At 35.0% G+C, this 20,419-nt stretch overlaps 1 protein-coding gene and 1 long non-coding RNA gene across 2 annotated transcripts; one reads left to right on the top strand and one right to left on the bottom strand.

The window, feature by feature from the left end:
• The first annotated feature begins 714 nt into the window (after nucleotides 1–714).
• On the top strand, nucleotides 715–6,595 carry LOC145128469 (disease resistance protein Roq1-like). Its single transcript, XM_079063256.1, has 5 exons — nucleotides 715–1,416; nucleotides 1,928–3,011; nucleotides 3,176–3,385; nucleotides 4,907–5,701; nucleotides 5,789–6,595. The coding sequence occupies exons 1-5, from the start codon at nucleotides 746–748 to the stop codon at nucleotides 6,338–6,340; spliced, it is 3,312 nt and encodes a 1,103-aa protein (XP_078919382.1). The 5' UTR covers nucleotides 715–745; the 3' UTR covers nucleotides 6,341–6,595.
• A 1,188-nt stretch (nucleotides 6,596–7,783) lies between these two features.
• LOC145128472 (uncharacterized) lies at nucleotides 7,784–9,320 on the bottom strand. The gene is made up of 2 exons (XR_013716927.1): nucleotides 8,671–9,320; nucleotides 7,784–8,069 (listed from the first exon to the last, which is right to left on the bottom strand). It is a non-coding gene; the product is annotated as an uncharacterized LOC145128472 (long non-coding RNA).
• Nucleotides 9,321–20,419: the final 11,099 nt, after the last annotated feature.

Genomic DNA, 20,419 nt, shown 5'->3' on the forward strand with positions numbered 1-20,419 from the left:
GACAAGAGAAAAGAGGAAGAAAGAGTAGAAACAGGTGCAGGTTGATGTGGATGATTGTAGCTGTCTAGTGCGGTTGATGATCTTGAGGGTCTAGTGCGGTTGATGATCTTGAGGGCTGCTGTGGCGCCAATTTTAGGGTTAGGGAATAGCGGCTCTGATACCAAGTTAAATTGGTAAAACCTGAATTGTATATCTTCTCAGAATGTCACGATTACATAAGTATTAATAATAGATATATTTACACTATGATCCCTCTAGAATATAAACATGTAATTAATGCCTAATATATATAACATTTGTCTAATACACAGACAGTAGCACATGATTTTTAAGAGAGTGAGAAAACTATTACTAGTGGATTTTCCACATATTACGAGACAAAGAAAGGTAATGGGCATTGTTTTATAATTTCATGTTACAAATTGCTTAATATTGATGAAAATATTTCAAGCAGTTGCTATTGCTGCGGGTAAGAAAAAAAACCATGCCTATACTGGTAAGAATTGCTAAGCACGTTACGGTATGTTGAAATAAAAAAATCATTGATTATGATTATTAAGTTTTCTTTATCAATTTTTGTTAAATTGGAATTTTATTGGAAACTCACAGCTCTCACTCTCACCACATATATTCTATCCTAACAAATCAACATGTCAGTTGATAAGATATTTCTTGAGCTTTTATATAATTGGAAGTTGCTTGGAAACTCACATCCCTCTCTATATATACACATTTCATTTCGTTGATGTGCTCAAACCACGTACATTTATCTCAACAAATCAACATATCGATGGCATCTTCATCATCTTCTCCTTCCGGCCCAGCCTTTTCTTCTTCTTCTAAGTCATGGATGTATGATGTTTTTCTTAGTTTTAGAGGGGAAGATACTCGCAAGACTTTTGTGGATCATCTCTACTCAGCTCTCGAAGAACAGGGGATCTACACTTACAAGGATGACATAACACTTGCTCGGGGAGAATCGATCAGCCCTTCCCTGTTGAAGGCTATTGGAGAATCGCAGATTGCCATCATCGTGTTCTCTAAAAACTATGCAAATTCGACCTGGTGCTTGGATGAACTTACACATATTATTAAATGCAGGAATGAGATAGGGCAAACTGTTATGCCCATATTTTATGACGTGGATCCCTCTGAAGTGAGAAAACAAAAACGAAAATACAAAGAAGCATTTGACACACATGAGGTGGAAAACAAAAACAAAATTAAATCTTGGGGACAAGCAGTTGTTGATGAACCTTGGGGATGGCTCTCTGCACCGTTCGAGCAAAATCGAAAATACAGAGAAGCTGCTGCCAAACAGGAGTTGGAAAACAAGATGAAGGTTGAATCATGGAGAAAAGCACTTGTGGAGGCAAGTAACATTTCTGGATGGGAAACCACACAGATTGCCAACGGGTAATTTTCTTCAATGTTTTTGCACTTTTTATACTTTGATATGTGTGCTCTACAACATATTTATACTTGTACCTTATGAGCTGTTTATATAAATGTTTTAATTATTGTTGATGGTGTTGTCTGTTGATGACCTTTAAAAAGGAGAGACTTTACCTGGATCAATTGACCAGTTTGGTAAGTTCAAGTATATCTCAAACCCAGGTTTATGGTTCAAATAAAGTTATGAAGGACTCATTAAGTTCTAGTTCTAATTCCATAATGAACACCTTGCTTCAAGCTACAACAACAAATCCATCATGCTTTACTTTTTTATATTGGAAACTATTTGATGATTCCTAAGAAAATTGTTACAAAGTACTTGTGATGTTGACTTTACATTTTCTATTTAAATGTAAAATATAAAAGGTGATTAGGACTCCGTTTTCTTTATTGCATGGAACATGAGACCAATTACCTCTTTTATTAATGTGGGCATATATTAATTGTCCTTGTACGTCTAATGTGTATATAGGCATGAATCACAGGGCATCAAACAAATAGTTGTCGAAATTTCGCAGAAATTGTATCCATTAACTTCAAAAGCAGATGAAAATCTGATTGGAATGGCTGTACGCGTGCAAAGTTTGAAATCAGAGTTACAAATTGAGTCAGGCGGTGTTCTCATGATTGGAATATGGGGGGTTGGGGGTGGTGGTAAGACTACTCTTGCATCTTCGGGTTATAGAGAAATCTCTAGCAAGTTTAATGGTTGCTGCTTTATTAAAAATATTCGAGAGGAATCAAGCAGGTATGGGCTGGAAAAGTTGCAAAAAAAAATTCTTTCAGAAATGAAAGTAAACAAAGTTGGAGGAGGAAGATCCTTGATAGATAATAGGTTACGCCGTAGAAAGGTCTTGATTGTTCTAGATGATGTCCATCACCTCGACCAACTAAAAGCATTAGCTGGGTCACATGATTGGTTCGGTGAAGGAAGCCGAATAATAATCACAACCAGAGATGTGCATTTATTAAATGCACATAGAGTTGATGTAATGCACAATGTCAGCTTGTTAAACGATGAGGAGGCTATTGAGCTCTTCCGCAAGCTTTCACCGCAAGATTACATACCTAAGGAAGATTATGAGCAGCTTTCAAAAGATGTGGTTTCTTATGCTGGTGGGCTCCCATTAGCACTTGCAGTTCTCGGTCCTTTCCTTTGTGACAAAGATATTGACGAGTGGAGGAGTGCTTTGGCCAGATTGAAAGAGATCCCAAATGATGATATTGTGGGAAAGCTAAAACTCAGCTTTGATGGACTTACAAAGGTTGAGAAAGAGTTGTTCCTTGATATTGCTTGTTTTTTTAGGTGGGAGAGCAAAGAAAGGTCAATGGAGATACTTGATGCTTGTGGTTTTCATCCTGTTATAGGAGTGAAGGTGTTGATACAAAAGGCTCTCATAACTATTTCAGAAGATGGAAAGTTTGATATGCATGATCTGGTGCAAGAAATGGGACACCACATTGTTAGAGGGGAACACCCTAACAACCCTGAAAAACATAGTAGAGTTTGGAAGAAGGAAGATGCTATAAAAATATGCTCTATGGATGCAACAACGGTAACGATTAAGCTAGCTTAATTTGCATGATATATATATATATATATATATATATATATATATATATATATATATATATATATATATATATATATATATATATATATATATATATATAAACACTTTTAACTTAATCATGACACCAGTTTGTTCCTATATCATAGGAACTTGATATGATTGAAGCAGTAGGACTTGGATTCTTTATTTTTCCACCAGGGGATAATCTACCACTTGTTGCAAACGCAAAGAACCTTAGGTGGATTGAATGGCAATGTGATTTTGCATTTCATTTGCTTAGTAACTTTCCACAAAGGACGCTTTGTTGTCTAATATTGGGGTCGTGCCTGCAGAAACAGTTATGGGAGGGTAATAAGGTAATTTTTATTGTATTTTTAATTAAAAGATGAAAACAAGGTGGATGATGAATGTTCGACCTCAGTAAATGTTGGTGTCATTAAGCAATTTCAGCTATATTTTTATAACTAGCTATAACATTGAGTATTGACTATTGAAAGCATAAACCTTTATTTCTGTAAATCTGGTTGTGTGAATAACAATAAATTCTGTAGTTAAAATATAACTTGTTTGATATGATATGAAAGCATTAGTCAATGCATCCATGGTATTTATGTATCGTCCTCCATATAAATATCCTTTTGTCTTAACATAACGACCAAAATTCGTTTTTTCCTTGGAAATAAATACTATATAAATTTTTAGCTAAGATTTCAATCTAAATAATTTTTTTTTTTGATTAATAACCATTGTAAAACATTGATATCATTCATTTGGGTTCAAAACTCTTTTATTATTTTGTTTTTATTAAGTGTCTTTTATTGTGTTAATTACAAAATAATTCAAATATTTTCCATTTACAGATGGAAGGAGTTAGTTATTTTTTTTTTTGTCTAATTTTATCCTCTAAGACACACTAATGGATTCTTATATATATATATATATATATATATATATATATATATATATATATATATATATATATATATGTGTGTGTGTGTGTGTGTGTGTTAATGTGTTTCTTATATTTATTGTGTGCTAGAATGAATCAATAGGAATTTTGTTAAATTAAATAATTATTTAATTATATAAAGATAGATATTACATTATTTCCATAATTATATGTATATTAAATGATATCCATAATTATGATTCTCTTTTTATGGAAACTAATTAAATTCGTCATTAATGTCAGCAATAACATTCTTTCAGAATAATTCGCATTTAGGTTTTGATGTATGGGTCCGTGTTTTGTTTATGGACCCACTCGCTTAAAATACAATAAAGTTGCATGGAATATGAAGAACGAGAGTGTATTCTACTAGAATACACTCTCATTCTTTTAGAATATAATCTCATTCTTTTATAATAAACTCTCATTCTGTTAAATACACTATCGTTCTCCATGTTCCAGATAACTTTGTTGTATTTTGAGTGAGTGGGTCATGAAACAAAATACAAACTCATACATGAAAACCTAGATGCGAATTCATTCTGAAATAATATTATTGTTGATATTAATGATGAATTTAATTAGTTTACATAAAAAATGAATTATAATTATGGATATCATTTAATATACATATAATTATGTAAATCATTTAATATTATTAAATAATAATTTAATTTTTACTAAATTCTTATTGGTGCATTTTAACACACAATAGATGTGAGAAACATTTAAACCTACCTCTCTCTCTCTCTCTCTCTCTCTCTCTCTCTCTCTCTCTCTCTCTCTCTCTCTATATATATATATATATATATATATATATATATATATATATATATATATATATATATTGTGTGTGTCTGTGTATGTGTATGTGTATGTGTGCTTGCACAAGCCAAAATATTGACTTGTTTGCACTTGTATACAACAGTTGCTGCCCAATTTGAAGACAATTGAACTTTATGGTTTGGAAAACCTAATCATGACACCAGATTTTGATGGACTTCCAAATCTTGGAAGATTCATCCTTACTCGATGTTTCTATTTAAAAGAGATTCATCCATCGATTGGACGCTTGGAAAGTCTTGTTTTCTTATGTATAGCACATTGTCCCCGTCTTGAGAAGTTTCCACCCATCATCCAACCAAAGAAACTTAAAACCCTAGAATTCTCAAGCTGCCCCAAACTTTTTAATATCTCAGAGATCCAAAAGCAGAACATTGACAATTTAGGGAATCTTGATTTGGATAATAGTGGGAAAGAAGTTGAATCCTATATGGAAAGTTGTTTAGAGGAGCCTTGTTTATCTCGTAACAACATGAATCCTTGTTTGTATGACAAAAACATGAACCACATAGGGTTGCAGTTGTTTTTCAATGACATAAGAAAGTTGGATCTTAGCTTTTGCCGTTTGGGAGATGAAGAGATTTGCTCTGCTGATTGGGAGTTGCCCAACTTGAAAGAACTCAATCTAAGAGGAAATGACTTTTCACGATTAAGTTTCAGTCGCTTGAAACTTCCTCGGCTCAAACTGCTCAATGTGTCATATTGCCAAGGCCTTGTAGAATTGTCAGAGCTGCCATCAAGTATAGCTGTTGTTTTGGCTGATTCTTGTACCTCACTTGAGACCTTTGGAGATGTTTCAAACTGTAAATGGTTGTGGAACGTCTCACTTCTGTTGGGGAACAATCGCGGTGGTGACATATTACTACACTCCATGCTCCAGGTTTGGGTCTACATAACTTTTGATTTTCAATATTTGTTATGTTTACCCTACCATAGGAATCATAATTGAATGTGATTTCCATGTCAGGGACATGCTATTCAGGATCACTTTATCATTGTCGTTCTTGAAAGTCAGATTCCGAAGGAGTTTACTGGTAGACTGTTTAGGAGGAACACATTTACATTGCATTTTCCAGATGATTGGTACAGTGACTTTTGCGGGTTCTTAATATGTGTTGTTACCCAAGACATGTCTCCAAAAATTAATACAGTTATCAAGCAGGAGGTACATGAAGATTCTCTATTTGCTCTTGAGTCTAATGAAGCAGTGGAGCCTGAATATGATGGAATGAGGACATTTGTAGGATATGTTTCCTTTGGTTCATTGAGGCACACCGCATTTTCAAATTCATCTTACACTATGATTTCAGTTTCCACAAACAGAGAGAGTTATGTTGGAGCCAAGCTTGTTCCTAGAAAAAGTAAAGCTCATCAGGTGCAAACAACAAAATTCACCACAGACTTCTCAGAATTTTATGATCAGGAACTCAATTATGGCGAACCTTCATTTACTATCCAGGATGATTCAAACTCTTCTATCGAGATTATATGGCAAACACCCCAGACGTCACGAGCATAGGATATTAGTTGATCCGGGGCCAATGGATGAAGGTTTAGGCCGAGGTCGATCGAGAGTGCTCTTTATGTACTATAAAATATAAATAGGATGTGTTTTATTACATTGGAGTGTGGTTCCAGGGGTGCCTGCATAAATAAGCATATTTGTTGAACTGCGTAAAATGATGTCTATAGGCTATAACAATACTTTCCATATAGGAATCATTGTTCATGTATTTATACCTCATTGATTAAAGAGAGGCATCAAGTTTTCTGACTTTCATGGTGTCACAACTAGTCGATCTCTAGCCCTACCCCTGCAGTCGTGTTCTTTGATCTGATGCCTCTTTTCCTCTGACATCCTTTTCGACCAGGCAGTCACATGACACCCTCTCTTCTCTCTTGATTTCCTTGCTAATCAAGGCACTCTCCTCCCAGCCCCAAGTACCCTAATTTCTTCCTTCTCCTTCCATTACTAATCCCATCTTTTTCCTCTTCTCATGGCTTCCGAGAACAAAATACACCTTGTTGTCACCGTTTCAAACATAAAGAATCTCATCGCAATCACTTTGAGGATAGAAAAAGTGCAATACACTTCACGGGCTACGTTCAAAATTCATTGCCATGCAGTAGTTTAGCAACATGAAACTTGATGCTTTTCCGAACATCTCCGCATACTCTCTCTAATCAACTTGTTAATGTCGGATCTATAGTCATGAACATTGTGTGTTTCTACAACTGGTTGCCAGCCTCAACTCCAATTATGATAATGTTGATACACTATTTCAACAAACCAATCCCTTACAACTGTCTTATGAAGCCCGATCCAAGTTTGTTCTTAAGGACACCAGAAAATCCTATCAAAATCTAACTGCTCTTCTCTCAACCTTCGCCGCCTCGGTCGGAAATTCTGTCACCGTTGCTCTGCGTAGTTCCAGCACCGACAGTTTACCGACGGAAATCAACAAATTTGTATACCATCGGTAAACCGTTAATAAAATTAAGATTTAAAAAAAAAATTAATTATATGTTATAAAATAGTTACAGCATATGTTTTGTCATAGTAAGATTCCTAAAAGTTAAAATAGTAAAATACAACTGTCTTATTAGATTCATAAATCCTAATATTAAATAAAATCATAAAAGTTAAAGAATTTTGCAAATTTGGTTAAATGATTTGTTGATTTTTTTGGTTTTAGTTTATGTGGTTTTAAAATTACAAATTTGTTTATTTTAGAAAGTTTGGTTGTGAATTTTGTTCTTTCATTTACCACATGTTAATTTATATCTGTTAAACAAAATTGAATATTTATTTAGAAATAATATACAAGTCAATATGAGATCATTATCTTAAACTTAAATCATGTGATTGGTTGCGACAGGTCACAACCATCTCTGATTGGTGCGTATATTTCACGCTCTCTATAGGAATAGTAAATTGGGAATAACTCATTAACGTTTGGAATAGTCTTTGAAAGCTTTTAACCTTGGGAGCTGATTTATCCACTGAATATTTTTATCCATCCACAGAAAATAATATGTATTGACAATATTGCCCTTAATTTAATTTCTTGATATTAAAAGATGGAAAATCTGAGGTTCGGAAACTCCAAACAGTGTACAACTCACGACAAAACAACCTATAATCATTCGGTGCCTACTTGTTCTTCAGCGCACTCTCAAACATCAACTCCAAATGATTTTTCCATTGATGTTGTCCCCTTGAAAAAACAATAAAGTCTCAATCTTATCTGCAACAATTTTGCAACATAGTTTCATACAAAAATAATCAAAATCATGTTCTTATTTCTACAAAAATGGAATCAGGAAACACCAAATGTTAAATCTTTTATGTCTCTGGATCCCTATGCACCTTCAAACAAATTCCACATAACTGGAATCAAATGCAAAACAAGCAAAATCCAAGTACCAATTCCAATTTCTATTCGAAATTTATATTGGAATGGTTTCTGAGAGGTAACATCAAATGTAGTTTTACTGAAATTGTTTTGTGGGACAATAAAACTCGAAAATACAAACATCTTCTTGAACAAAAAGTGAATCCAATTCTGTTATTTTAAGTAGCAGGTAGCAATATAATAATCAAACACATAGTCTGCATATGACCAATACAAAGCATATGCTTGACCAGGAATCGAAACCAAAAATTCTAATCAGCATAAAATCAAACAGTTGGTGTGCAAGGATAATAGAAGTGTATAATTTCAATATTTATTGTTTTTTTATGTCCTTCCGACAACAAAACGACGGACCAAAAAGTTGCAAATAACTTATAGAAATTAATGATGAAAATATAAACAATACAATAGAAAATCTACAAGAGACTTGCACCTGCGAAACTGAGGACAATAACACCAACAATAAAATCGATAAATCTGAAGAACGATGATGAAGAGCCTGAAGGTCGAGAAATTGGAAGATGGATGTTGGACTTTTGAGCTCGATTACAAATAGACAATGAAGACCCTGATGATCGATTGATAATTACAAGCGTATTTTGTGCTCGATTGCTATCGACTATGGAGGCGTTGCAGTTGCAGAGATGGGAGTACTAGGAGATGAAAGAAGATGGTGTCAGTGACTAGTGGCGGTGTTTGGAGTTTGCAGGATTTTCTTTGTTCAATATCTACAAATTAAAAGCAAGGGTATAATTGTCCGTTCATATTTTTTTTCCTTGGATAGATAAAAACCCTCCGTGGATAAATCACCTCCGTTTAACCTTATAGTATGTTGTGCATCTCTACTTGTATGTCTCTGTCTCTCCCTCTCTAAAGTTTCCCAGATCCGTCTGTTTTTCTCTCTAGATTCTTCAGGTTCTTATCTACACCAGATTGCTGATTGTCGAGATTAGAAGCGGGAGTTGATACTTCCACTTAGGGTGTGCATCTCTACTTGGATCACCCCTACTTCCAATTATTTATTTTGTCCATCCACTTAAATTTGATATGTTTTGACGGTTTTATCCTTATTTAAAATTTCTAAAAGTACAGAAAAAAAAGATAAATAGTTTTTAGACGTTGCCCCCACTTTCTAACATTTACGATTCTTCTTTTTTTTTTCTTGAGTAAATTACACGAATGGTCCTTATGGTTTCGGGTAATTTGCGCGCTTGATTCCTAACGTATTATTTAACTCGGAAGGTCCCTATTAATTGTTTTTGTTACGTGTTTGGTCACTGTTGTTTGTTTTTTTTATGTTCTTTGTCTCTGTCTTACCTAAAAAGACTATTATTTAAATAGGGAAAATGGTGGGGCAGCGCAGGTAAGGTAAGGTGAGGGGATGAGGTTGGGGTGTGTTTATTTAAGTATATTAAAAAAATCAAGGGCAAAATAGTATTTTTTTTTTAGGTAAGACAGGGACCAAGCGCGTAACAAAAACAAATAGTAGGGACCTTCCAAATTAAAAAAATTGGTTAGAGACCAAACATGCAAATTACCCTAAACCATAAGGACCATTCATGTAATTTACTCTTTTTTGTTCATAACTTAGAATATAAAATCTCAAATAAATTTGTTTTTCTTTTTGTCATCGCTGTTAACGGCTGCGTTTTATCCATCAATTTATTTAAACTTTTTTTTTTCCATTTATCACTATAAGAACAAATTTAACAAACGCTAATTTCTTTTCTCACGTAACCATGAAAGGCACTACATGTAACGAAAATTAGTTGTTTCAAACTAATCCATATCGCAATAAATTATTCAAACTACTTCATACCAAATAAAGATAAAGTGTTGTTCAACAAAAATTTCAAATCACAATAATTTTATAAAAAGCTTGAAACAAAACATTCACCCTATTTCAATGTCCTCATCACTTAAAATGTTGGATATGTATTTAAATCAAATAAGCTGCTCTCAAACACTTCATTATTCATATGTAAGTCAACGTAGAACTTGAAGGATTGTGTGTTTGTGATGATTCCACAAACTCTAATCTTGAAGGATTTTGTGCATTATTCCTCTCTTCTTTTTTTAATTTTGGAGGTCTACCTTTTACTTAACTTTCATGCAAAAGAAACATGAAACCAAAGAAATAATGAAATTCCTTCTGTTTGTCGATTAAGAAAGATATTTGCTAAAAGCCTAAAAGTAAAGCTACTATAGACACTTCACATAGCTCGACCATGTCAATGCATTGAATCGTGTACACAAAGTGCACAAATTGATTTTTTTACACTATACATTTTACTATTTTAGCTCTTTATACACGTAAGTAATTTGCTACAATGGCATAACATTAATTTATTAAGGATGACTAGCAATTCTTTTGAGATGTTAGATTTTTTATTTTTGTTTCCATCTAATCATATGGCTTTTTAGTTGCTTTGGCTGCCAAAATGCTTCTTTTTTATTTTGCTTAGGCGAACATACATTTATGAGCATATAACACCTGCACCCATTTTATATGCAAATTAAAAGCCCATAACTCTCTAGAATGCAAAACCTACACCCTGATAAACTCCCATAAATTTTACGACATCAATGCTTTGATGAATACTATCACCAAACACTTTTGAAAAACTTATGAACGATAGAAATAAATGTGATCTAATCTCCATTCTTAATAAAAACCTCTCCTAGAAGCCACGTGTCCATCTTTTAGACCTGCCTTCTGCCACACGTGTCCATCTCTCTAGCAATTCTCTCTATTTTCTCCCGCCTAATTCATCATTCAATATTAAATCTGTTATCAAATTTGTATCCCTATAATTAAGCTGCCGAATTTGGTGCAATTTCGGTTTTCATCATCTTTGTTCCTATACATCATCGATTAATTTTTAAATACATGATTCCATGTCAATTCATCTTTTAGACCTTCCTTCCTTTTGATGTTGTCGATCCTTAAATATCGCCAATCCCTTATCTTTCTTCGTTATTTCCTTTTTTCAACCCTAATCTTCTTTTTCCTCTCTATTAATGGTCGCAATTCAAGGAACCCTAGGTGTCGCCAATGGTTTCCATTATATTTTTTCCTTGATTTGTTGTTGATCTGTCTAATACACATGAATGGTGTTGTCACAGCTTCTAAGAAGGATGATTGGAGTGACAATCTGAATCAGATTAGGTAGATTAGGTTTTATAAGTAATCTGAGATTCAACTAATTAGTGATCTGGTTATTTCAAGGTTTGTAATTTTTCAAGTTCGTATTAATCTTCTTGCTAGCAACTATTTCTTTTTTGACTTTTAATTCAAAATTTGAAGCTTTGGATTTAATGTTTAGATTGAAAAAAATGAATGATAGTATGAATAAGGAAAAAAACCAATGATATGTTGTTAAAATGTGACAAGTTTGATTATGCACACTAAGTGCTCGATGAAACGCTTGAACAAGATCTTATTTTTAATTCCTTTTAACTACAATTAGATAGGAAGAAACTAATTCAATCCTTTATTTTGCATAATTTCTTGAATGGTTTTTACTCCAAATGTAATAATTTTTTTATAATTGTTGAAATTCTGCCCTACTTTACTTAAGTATATGGCTTCAATGGCAGCTTGTTTTCCTCATCTGAATTGATTAGTGTAAATGTTGGAGCAACCAAACAACCAATTCACTTCAAAAATTTGGTAAGGACTTGCTTATTTGATTTTATGATATGATGATCTATCTGTTGATTTTCCAAATAATTAAATTGTTATTTTCCAAAGAAATGAAGAGACATCAACTATTGTTGAAGAAATGCATTAGTTAATTTGAAAGACACTAAAAAGTTATTTTTTTTATGAAGGTATACACATGTTTAAGTGAATATGTGTTTTTTGACTACATAAAAAAGGACCGGTTAAGGTATGTGATTCACCTCTTTTACTCTTCTCCCTTTTTCCCCGAGTTGTGATCAGTTGTGAGTTGTAAGTTGTAAGTTGTGTGTTGTGATTTGGTAAAACAATTTTTATATTTTATATTTTACTATGACGAATGGTATTAATTTAAGTTCAAAATGGTATTTTAGACGTGGGAAAAACATAGATGTTGCAAGCCATTGACACATCATGAGAGTCATAATAAATGTTTGTTGTAATCATCATGAGTATCAATCAATTATTTAGGGCAGATGCTAATATCAAACTCCAAAACTTCATTGGTATGCATCTACTATTATGTTATCATATTCATAAGAGCATACTGATATGTCATGTCTGATGTTGGTGGTATTCTTTTTGGCAAGGTTGAAAGAAACATATAGTAAATCTGTTTTTTTAACATACTTTTTTTTTTGTGGATAATCCTAAAGATAATGTTGACATGGTCAATGTTGTGTAGGTGATTGATGATTATGCCCTTAAATTGACTCAAACTTCAGAGTTTTATGAAAAAAAGTTGGTGATAAAAAAGGCATCGATTTCACCGGAGCCACCTCTCCTCACGGTATATTCTACATCTAGGTTTATTGTTAGGAGTTATATTGAGTCTTTTTAAGGAATTTTAGCTACTAACATATTTAATTCAACAATTTGTTGTTGGAATTTTTATTTTTTTTGAATTAAAGTTTCTATCAATCTTTCCACCATCTATTGTTTGTCTAATGACGAGGGACTGATATTCGTCAAATTAACCTTCTTTGTTAAGGTAAAACCTCTTTCTTGCCTTCAATTTTTTTTTTTTTTTGTATAATTTTACCAGTGTATCAATGACTTTATTCATTTTAGTATGCTTAATTTTTCAAGCCTTTATTTACATTATAATACATTAAATTTTTGGAAGTGTATGTATAGTGGAGAGAAAACATTATATATGTTGGTTTGATCCAGTAGTCTAATTGTTTTATGGTAATTTGGAAGTCCTTTTGGATGTTAGGAAAATGAATGTGTGTTAATTTTGCTTTTTGGTGGGGTTTTTATGTCAAACATGCAACATATTATAACCTATGATAACCTTTTATGTGGATAATAAATGACGAAACAATGTCGTTCTTAGACACCCTTGATTTTGTAATTTCTTTGGTAAATTATATAATAAAGTATTCACGGACACATGTTACAAGTATAAATGGACACATGTGAGAAGAACTAACACAAAGCAAAACAATTTCTACTATTTTGATTTTATAATGTGTTGATTATGCTGTTGATTCAGTTTCATCATTTGGACACAACTGTGACTTCACCTCAATGAAGTACCTTCTCTTTGTGAACACTGTGGATGAAATAGGTAAAATGGTCATTTACTTCTTCCATTAAGAAAAGAATAAAATGGTAATTTGCTTCTTTTATTAAGAAACTAGGTTATAAGCCGTGGAAACCACGGTCGGTATATTTAAAATTTTTATATAGATAAAAAAATAATAAATGTAAAAAAGAAAACCAAATATATTGTCGATTATAAGTAATTATGAATTAATTTGTTAAGCAAAATAAACATAATAATGTATAATAATATTATTAGGATATGATTTTGTATTTTCAAAATTTGAATTGGATTTGATTTGTTACCAAAAAAAGGAAATAATAAAAATCATAGAAAAATATCATGTGTCAAAGAGACATTCTAAAAAACTGACACATGTCATTTTTAGGTTTCATTTATAGAAGAGGTAGATTGGTAAAATATGCATTCACTTCTTTGATCAAGAAAATGGTATATTGTCATTTGCTTCTTTTATTAAGCTAAGGGTAAAATGGTCCTCATAGGAAATCGTTGCTATTTACAAGTAAATTCTTGATTATTTAGTCACTTCTCGCGTGTCGGACAAAGGATATTATAGGCTTATAGCACATGGAGTAAATTTGTAAAATTTAATGTTTTTATGTTGAAAGTTGGAAGTAAGGTAAAAGCTTCACCATATTATTTTATGTTGATGTAGGTAAAAGGAGTACATAAGGTGGACCATATATAAATTAAGCTTCATCTTATGAGGTAGCTGATTTATATTTATTTAATTAATTATTTGCTTTTTGACTCCAATGGATTTCATAGATAGATATCTTCTGCACCATTTATATAAGGTTGTGTGTAAAAAACATTATTCTTGACATTAAAAAGGAAATAATACTTTATGATATGATTCTCTTTAGATTACATGACTACTATTTCTTTTTAACTTTGATGTGGTGTGATGGAGCTATTTCATTTCAATCAAATACTTTGACTTTTATTTTCTTATATTATTTTGTCATCTATTTAGATATTTTATATTATTATGAAACAAGAAAGTTTTAATTTTTGGTTTGTGTGCGATCTTGTATTAACGGAAAGCAATAATTTTTATCTTTATTTTGTTTATAACGAAGAATGTTGCTATATCTTATGTTTAAAAGAGAAAACAACTATATTTAAAAATTATTTAATTTTTTATCATCATTGGTTAATAATTACCTTAAAATTTTAATTAAAAATATTTTTGTCTTTCTACTCGTGGTATCCACGGATTATAACCAAGTATCTAATATACACATAAGACTTGTAATATAATATGTCACACCCCCGAACCGGGACGGCAGAAGCGTCCTGGGGCGGATGACGTCATAGTGTAATATCATAGCAGTTGAACATAAATGATACATAGCAACCAAAGTTACCAAACATCATGCATTACAATATACCAACATTCATGGTTTACAAATTGTACTTTATCTTCAATTACACAAAAATAACATTAAGTATGATGTCTCAAAAAGATAGCAAAATATCCAAATCCAAGGGCCAAGTACATGTTCACCGTGTCCCTGAGAATACAAGTCTTGAAAAGTGTCAACATAGAATGTTGGTGAGTTCATAAGCATATTTGTAAGAAAACTTTGTAACATCTTTGTTTATAATAAGTTGTAAAACTCCAGAAAATCCAATATTTTCTATAAAAGTAGTTTGTGAGTCTCGTTCAAAAATCGTGTATATTTGCATGCATATTATTGGTTTTCCTTTATTGTTTGTATTTGAAAAGAGTATGATCCCAGGAAAATCCTATATTTTCTGTATATAAAAGTGTTGTGGTCCTAAAAACCCTAATTCCGGAGTTGTTAAATTAGTTTACAAAATAGCCGAAACATAGTTGTGTATTTTATAAAACTAGTAGAGTGCATTTCCTTAGTAAATTCAAATAATGTAGTTATTCTCAATGTGAGTCGTTACAACCATACTAATATGACTAACGCGCCTGTCTTGACGTTCTTCAGACGTCGGTTTCTAAAGATACTTGTCACCCTAGACTGGCCTGTCTAGCTGTAGCGAACAGCTAAGGTGTGGGGGTGTCAACCCCGTATAGATCTATACACAATTACCTCGCTCTCCCTCCAGGAGACTCTTGTTATAACTAAAGGGCTTACGGTGTACGCTAGGTAGGTACGGTGAATGAGTGTCTCACAAGAGCCTCAACAAAATTTACGCGAATTTACAGAATAATGTATACGATGTTCTTACGGTAAATTTATGGCTGCGGTTTTATGACTCGCGTTTTACAGCTTTATGACATACAATTTAACACTTGTATTATTAAAAGCTTTTTGATAGTCATGTTATGACACGCGCATATTCCTGTCGTAAAAACTATGCTTTGCTTACCGGTTATATTAAATTATTTATAACGATAGTTATAAATAATTTCTAATATCTTGTTAACCTACAATATGTGTAAAAATAACATATTACCTTCGGTTTTAAACCATAATAATAATAATTTTTACATATCTTGATTTTTCCACATCACACATAAAACTTATATTCTATTGTATTTTAAGTATTTATACAAATTTTTGTGGAAAAATGAGTTTGTCCAGAGGTTACCCATCTTTACTACAATTATCATAGATAACCCATTTTCACAAATGTTAGTGGTAAAAATTATATATTCAAAAATTTACCATTTTGAGTGTAAATTCTCATATTTATCATTTTTCAAGCTTTCATAACCAAAAACTGTTTTAACGTTTTCTTGGACATATTTTTGGTGATTTTTAACACATGCTAATAGAAAACATTTTCCCTTAGCAACATGTTTATTTTCAACTTATTACCAAATGTGAAACTACACAAGGATGACTTGGTTCCAATCACTTGAGATGTAACGACCCAATTTTCAGAGTAAAATTTTCATTTTTAGAGTAGTCAAACATATTTCCATACATTAAGAAAGCCAGTTATAATTGTTTTCAAAACATAAGTCAAATACAACTTTTATTCCAAATATCAGAGTGTCCCATAAAATGCATGTGAGAGAGTGCACGCCGCGCCAGCACGCCTTGCCCATAAACAAACATGTAAGCACGAAGCTTAGTGAGTTCCCCAGAGCATACCCCACACCCAAGCCACATAACATACTAGCTATAAAAGCTACATCTACCACATAACACATATCAATTAGCTATGAAGCTACCTCTACCACATAATGCATATCAATTAGCTATAAAAGCTACCTCTACCACATGACACATATCAATTAGCTATAAAGCTATCTCTACCATTAGCCACAAAGGCTATCTCTACCCTTAGACATAAAGGTTATCTCTACCATTAGCCCTGAAGGCTATCTCTACCGCTAGCCCTGAAAGCTATCTCTATCATTAGCCCTGAAGGCTATCTCTACCACTAGCTGTAAAAGCTATCTCTACCACATATCAATGCATAACAATGTCACACACCTTTACACAGCAAGTATACCAAATATCATAAAATGGGTCGGCCTTGGTGCCTTAGACCCATTGGTATGGTGATAAAACTCACCTCAAATGCAGAAGCTCCCTGGAGAAATCCTTAGCTGTTGCCTTGTCCACTTCCTGAACCATCAATACCGATCAACATACCTAATTAGCAAATGGGGTCCCATACCATGATCCTTAATCCATGCATGGGGGTAAAATGACTATTCTACCCTTGGCCCAGTATGATCCAAACTAAGGCCCGGACCCCAAAACAAAACCCACACTAAGTAGGCTCTCTAAGCCCACTAGTGGTCTACCAATGGCCCAATTTGCTCAATTGGGCCCAATCCCTCTAATGGGCCTTACCCTAAGTCCAAACATTTTCTTGGCCCAAAACATCTGAATCCTGATGGCCCACTAAGGCCCAAAGACCCAAAATTCACTACTTGGCCCAACTTGAGGCCCAAAACACTACGACCCCAAAACTGATGACTACGCGGGGCGTACTCCTATGTACGCTAAGCGTACTGACTGAAGGTGGTGTACGCTGCGCGTACCTGCATGTACGCCCAATGTACTTCCTCTGTTAAGCTACTTTTTCATTAAGTGCTTAATACTCGGGATTTCAACATTAAACTTCAGATCTAAGTCCATTAAGACGTCTTAAGGCATAAAGTTGGCAACTTTATGCCTTTGCATGCTTAATATGCTCCCAACAACCCATTAAGACCTTTCCAAGGGTCTTGATTCATGCATGAGGTTAGAATACTCATCAAGATTGCATTTTTATGAAGTAGATGGACCAAAGGACCTCAGATCTACTCTTCCTAAGCTCTGGAGTTGCTCAACTCCCAAGAGATAGCCCATAAGCTCATCAGAAACACCAAACAAGCCCTAACCTAGATCTCAAGCTATAAGATAATAAGGTAGAAACTTTATACCTTCTTAGACTTGCAAATGAGCTGGAGAGTCTGGAACCAAATGCTCTTTTCTGATTAATGAGACTCCAAGATGATCTCTCTTCTTCAAGAACACTAAAATGCACTCCAAGATGACCTTTCAAGCTCACACTCTCACAATTAGGGTTAGGGTTTCGAGGAGGGGTTCAAGGATGAGAAGGAGGCTGACCCTAGAGGGTGTAATGTTCTTTATATAGCGTCACACTCTAAAAATTAGGGTTTAGTGACTCTGGGCGTATGCTGGGCGTACATCTCCAATCACCCGCGACCATTTAATCCATCTACGTTGGGCATACTATTGTGCTGGCCACCTTGCATGCATGGGATCTTCTTGTTACTAATTTCCATTAGGGGCTAAAATTGACAATAACTTCGAAGTGTCATAACTCCTTCATTCTAAGTCCGTTTCCGACGAACTTTATATCCACGAAAAGGTGGCGGGAAGCCCTACGCTCCCATTGACACCTCCCAGCCTAAAACCTTCCAGATAAAACCCGAGACCCATAAAAGACCGAATCGCCCCTACCCTTTGGCTTCCAAGACCCCAACCGAGTACTTTCAAAAAGGGTGTTACAACTCTCCCCCACTTAAACTAGACTCCGTCCTCGAAGTCATGTATTACTATCCCCGACACACCAGACTACCTGAGCACCATGGCCATAATCTGGAAATACCCCAATCTTCCCGAGACAATCAAAACCAACCCTCGCAGGGTTTTAAAATCCGAAGATGAACGATTTCCTTGCAACCTGATCACATCTGCTCCATCTGAAACCTAAAGCCTCGAGACGGTCTGTCTCCCTGACAGACTGCCCACCTCGAATCATCCTTGAACTAATCCCACAAGAGACCTGCCTAGATATAATTCTTCTCACTCGTAGTACCTTGAGGCTTCTTAAAGAACATAAGTCACTGACCAACTGCGACTACCGAATAACCCGTAATTCCAAGCACAAACTCCAAATCACTGAAGTCGCTCCTACTCCTTTTGCTGCCACATGGCTGCTTTCCTGAAGAACGGTCAGGATCGTCCTGGTCCCGACTCGCCTACCAACTATCTGAAACACCAGACACCTTCCTGACTGCTGATCTAGAGCCACACGCTCAGAAGTCCCACATGACCTCTAAAGGACACCTCGTCCGCCAACAACTGCCCTGGAAATATCTCTTCTCTCAACTCCTTCAATCCTCGATCCCTCCGATCATGACAGGCTGACAATCTGTAGCCACTGAACCTGACCCAAAGATGAATGCTACTAGAACAACTATAGCCTTACATCATACCCGACCTCCTTTGACCCGCCTTTTCCTGGTTTCAACACGTTGTGGTCCCATCACTGATAGAACCATTCGGGGTACATCGCGATAGCTTGAGCTACTATCGAACCCAACCCATTCATTACCCTGGTATACTGCCTTTGACGCCCTTGGCATCCTTATGCTCCCATATCCCACGTCACGAAATCAAAATCCTGAACTGATTCTGTGCGAACCCCGATTCGGAGTCCTCTCCGAAACGGGTCGATACTCCACCACTACCTTGAGATCCATTATGCATCATAACATCCGATTACCCTTACCTGACCGGTAATTAGACACCCTTAGCCGATCCCCGCGATTACCAATCTTACACCCGGTCCCACCACCAGGTTCTCAAGAGATCAAATATTAGGACCACCCGACCGTAGCTCTTCTGCGACACGTACTGATTATCCACAAGATCTTGAAACTCAAGTTCTCAACCCTTGCCTGAATAGCCTCTACCAATTCCATTCTGAATTCTCGTAACCACCCGGCTCCCCTGCCGGTATCCAATCGAATAATCATCTCCAGTCCTGATTCCACCCAAGCTGTGTATTCCCCATGACCTTACGAACTGGTCTAAGTCATCTGAATGAATTCGTGAATGCTACGGTTACACCCGTAGACTTAGAACACTCCCTGCACAAACATGATCCTTGACCATAGCCTTATCGCTCATCTATCAATCCGAACGCATCTCAGCATTGAGCGCCCACGCAGTCTATCCTCCCAGCTGAAATCAAACACTGACTAGAACTCTACCTGGTTCCCTCCTCCAGATTCTGCTATATGGCATTAAGAAGACACGATCCAAATGTTGGGGAGTTTCCCGAACTCCCATCCCTTGCTATCCTATGCTCAGTCGGCACCTAAGGCCGCCTTTCCTCCCTCAATGGGGGTATGAAACACATCCTCGTATCACACTCGCTTCCATCCTGGATATCTGAAAGATTCTCCCCCACTTAGATTCATCTAGGTCCTCTCGACACACGAGAAATGAAGGACTCTCTAAACCCTCTTCCGAACAACATGACTCCTGAAAACCAGCTAGCACTTCTCGGGTCCCAACAATGCCAATGACTCTAGCCGCTCCAACTAATATCACTCTCGCGACACTCGTCGTGCGGTCATCTATAATCTCTACCTCGAGCGGGAAACCAAGGTTCCCGGAGCATTCCGGAACTTCTTGCTAAGCGCAAGAGGCACGAACGATCGGATAGCACCCGAATCAAATCAAAACATGT

Source organism: Lactuca virosa, chromosome 8 (assembly GCF_052849685.1).
Source record: "Lactuca virosa cultivar CGN04683 chromosome 8, Lactuca_virosa_CGN04683_v6, whole genome shotgun sequence".
Classification (NCBI taxonomy): domain Eukaryota; kingdom Viridiplantae; phylum Streptophyta; class Magnoliopsida; order Asterales; family Asteraceae; genus Lactuca; species Lactuca virosa.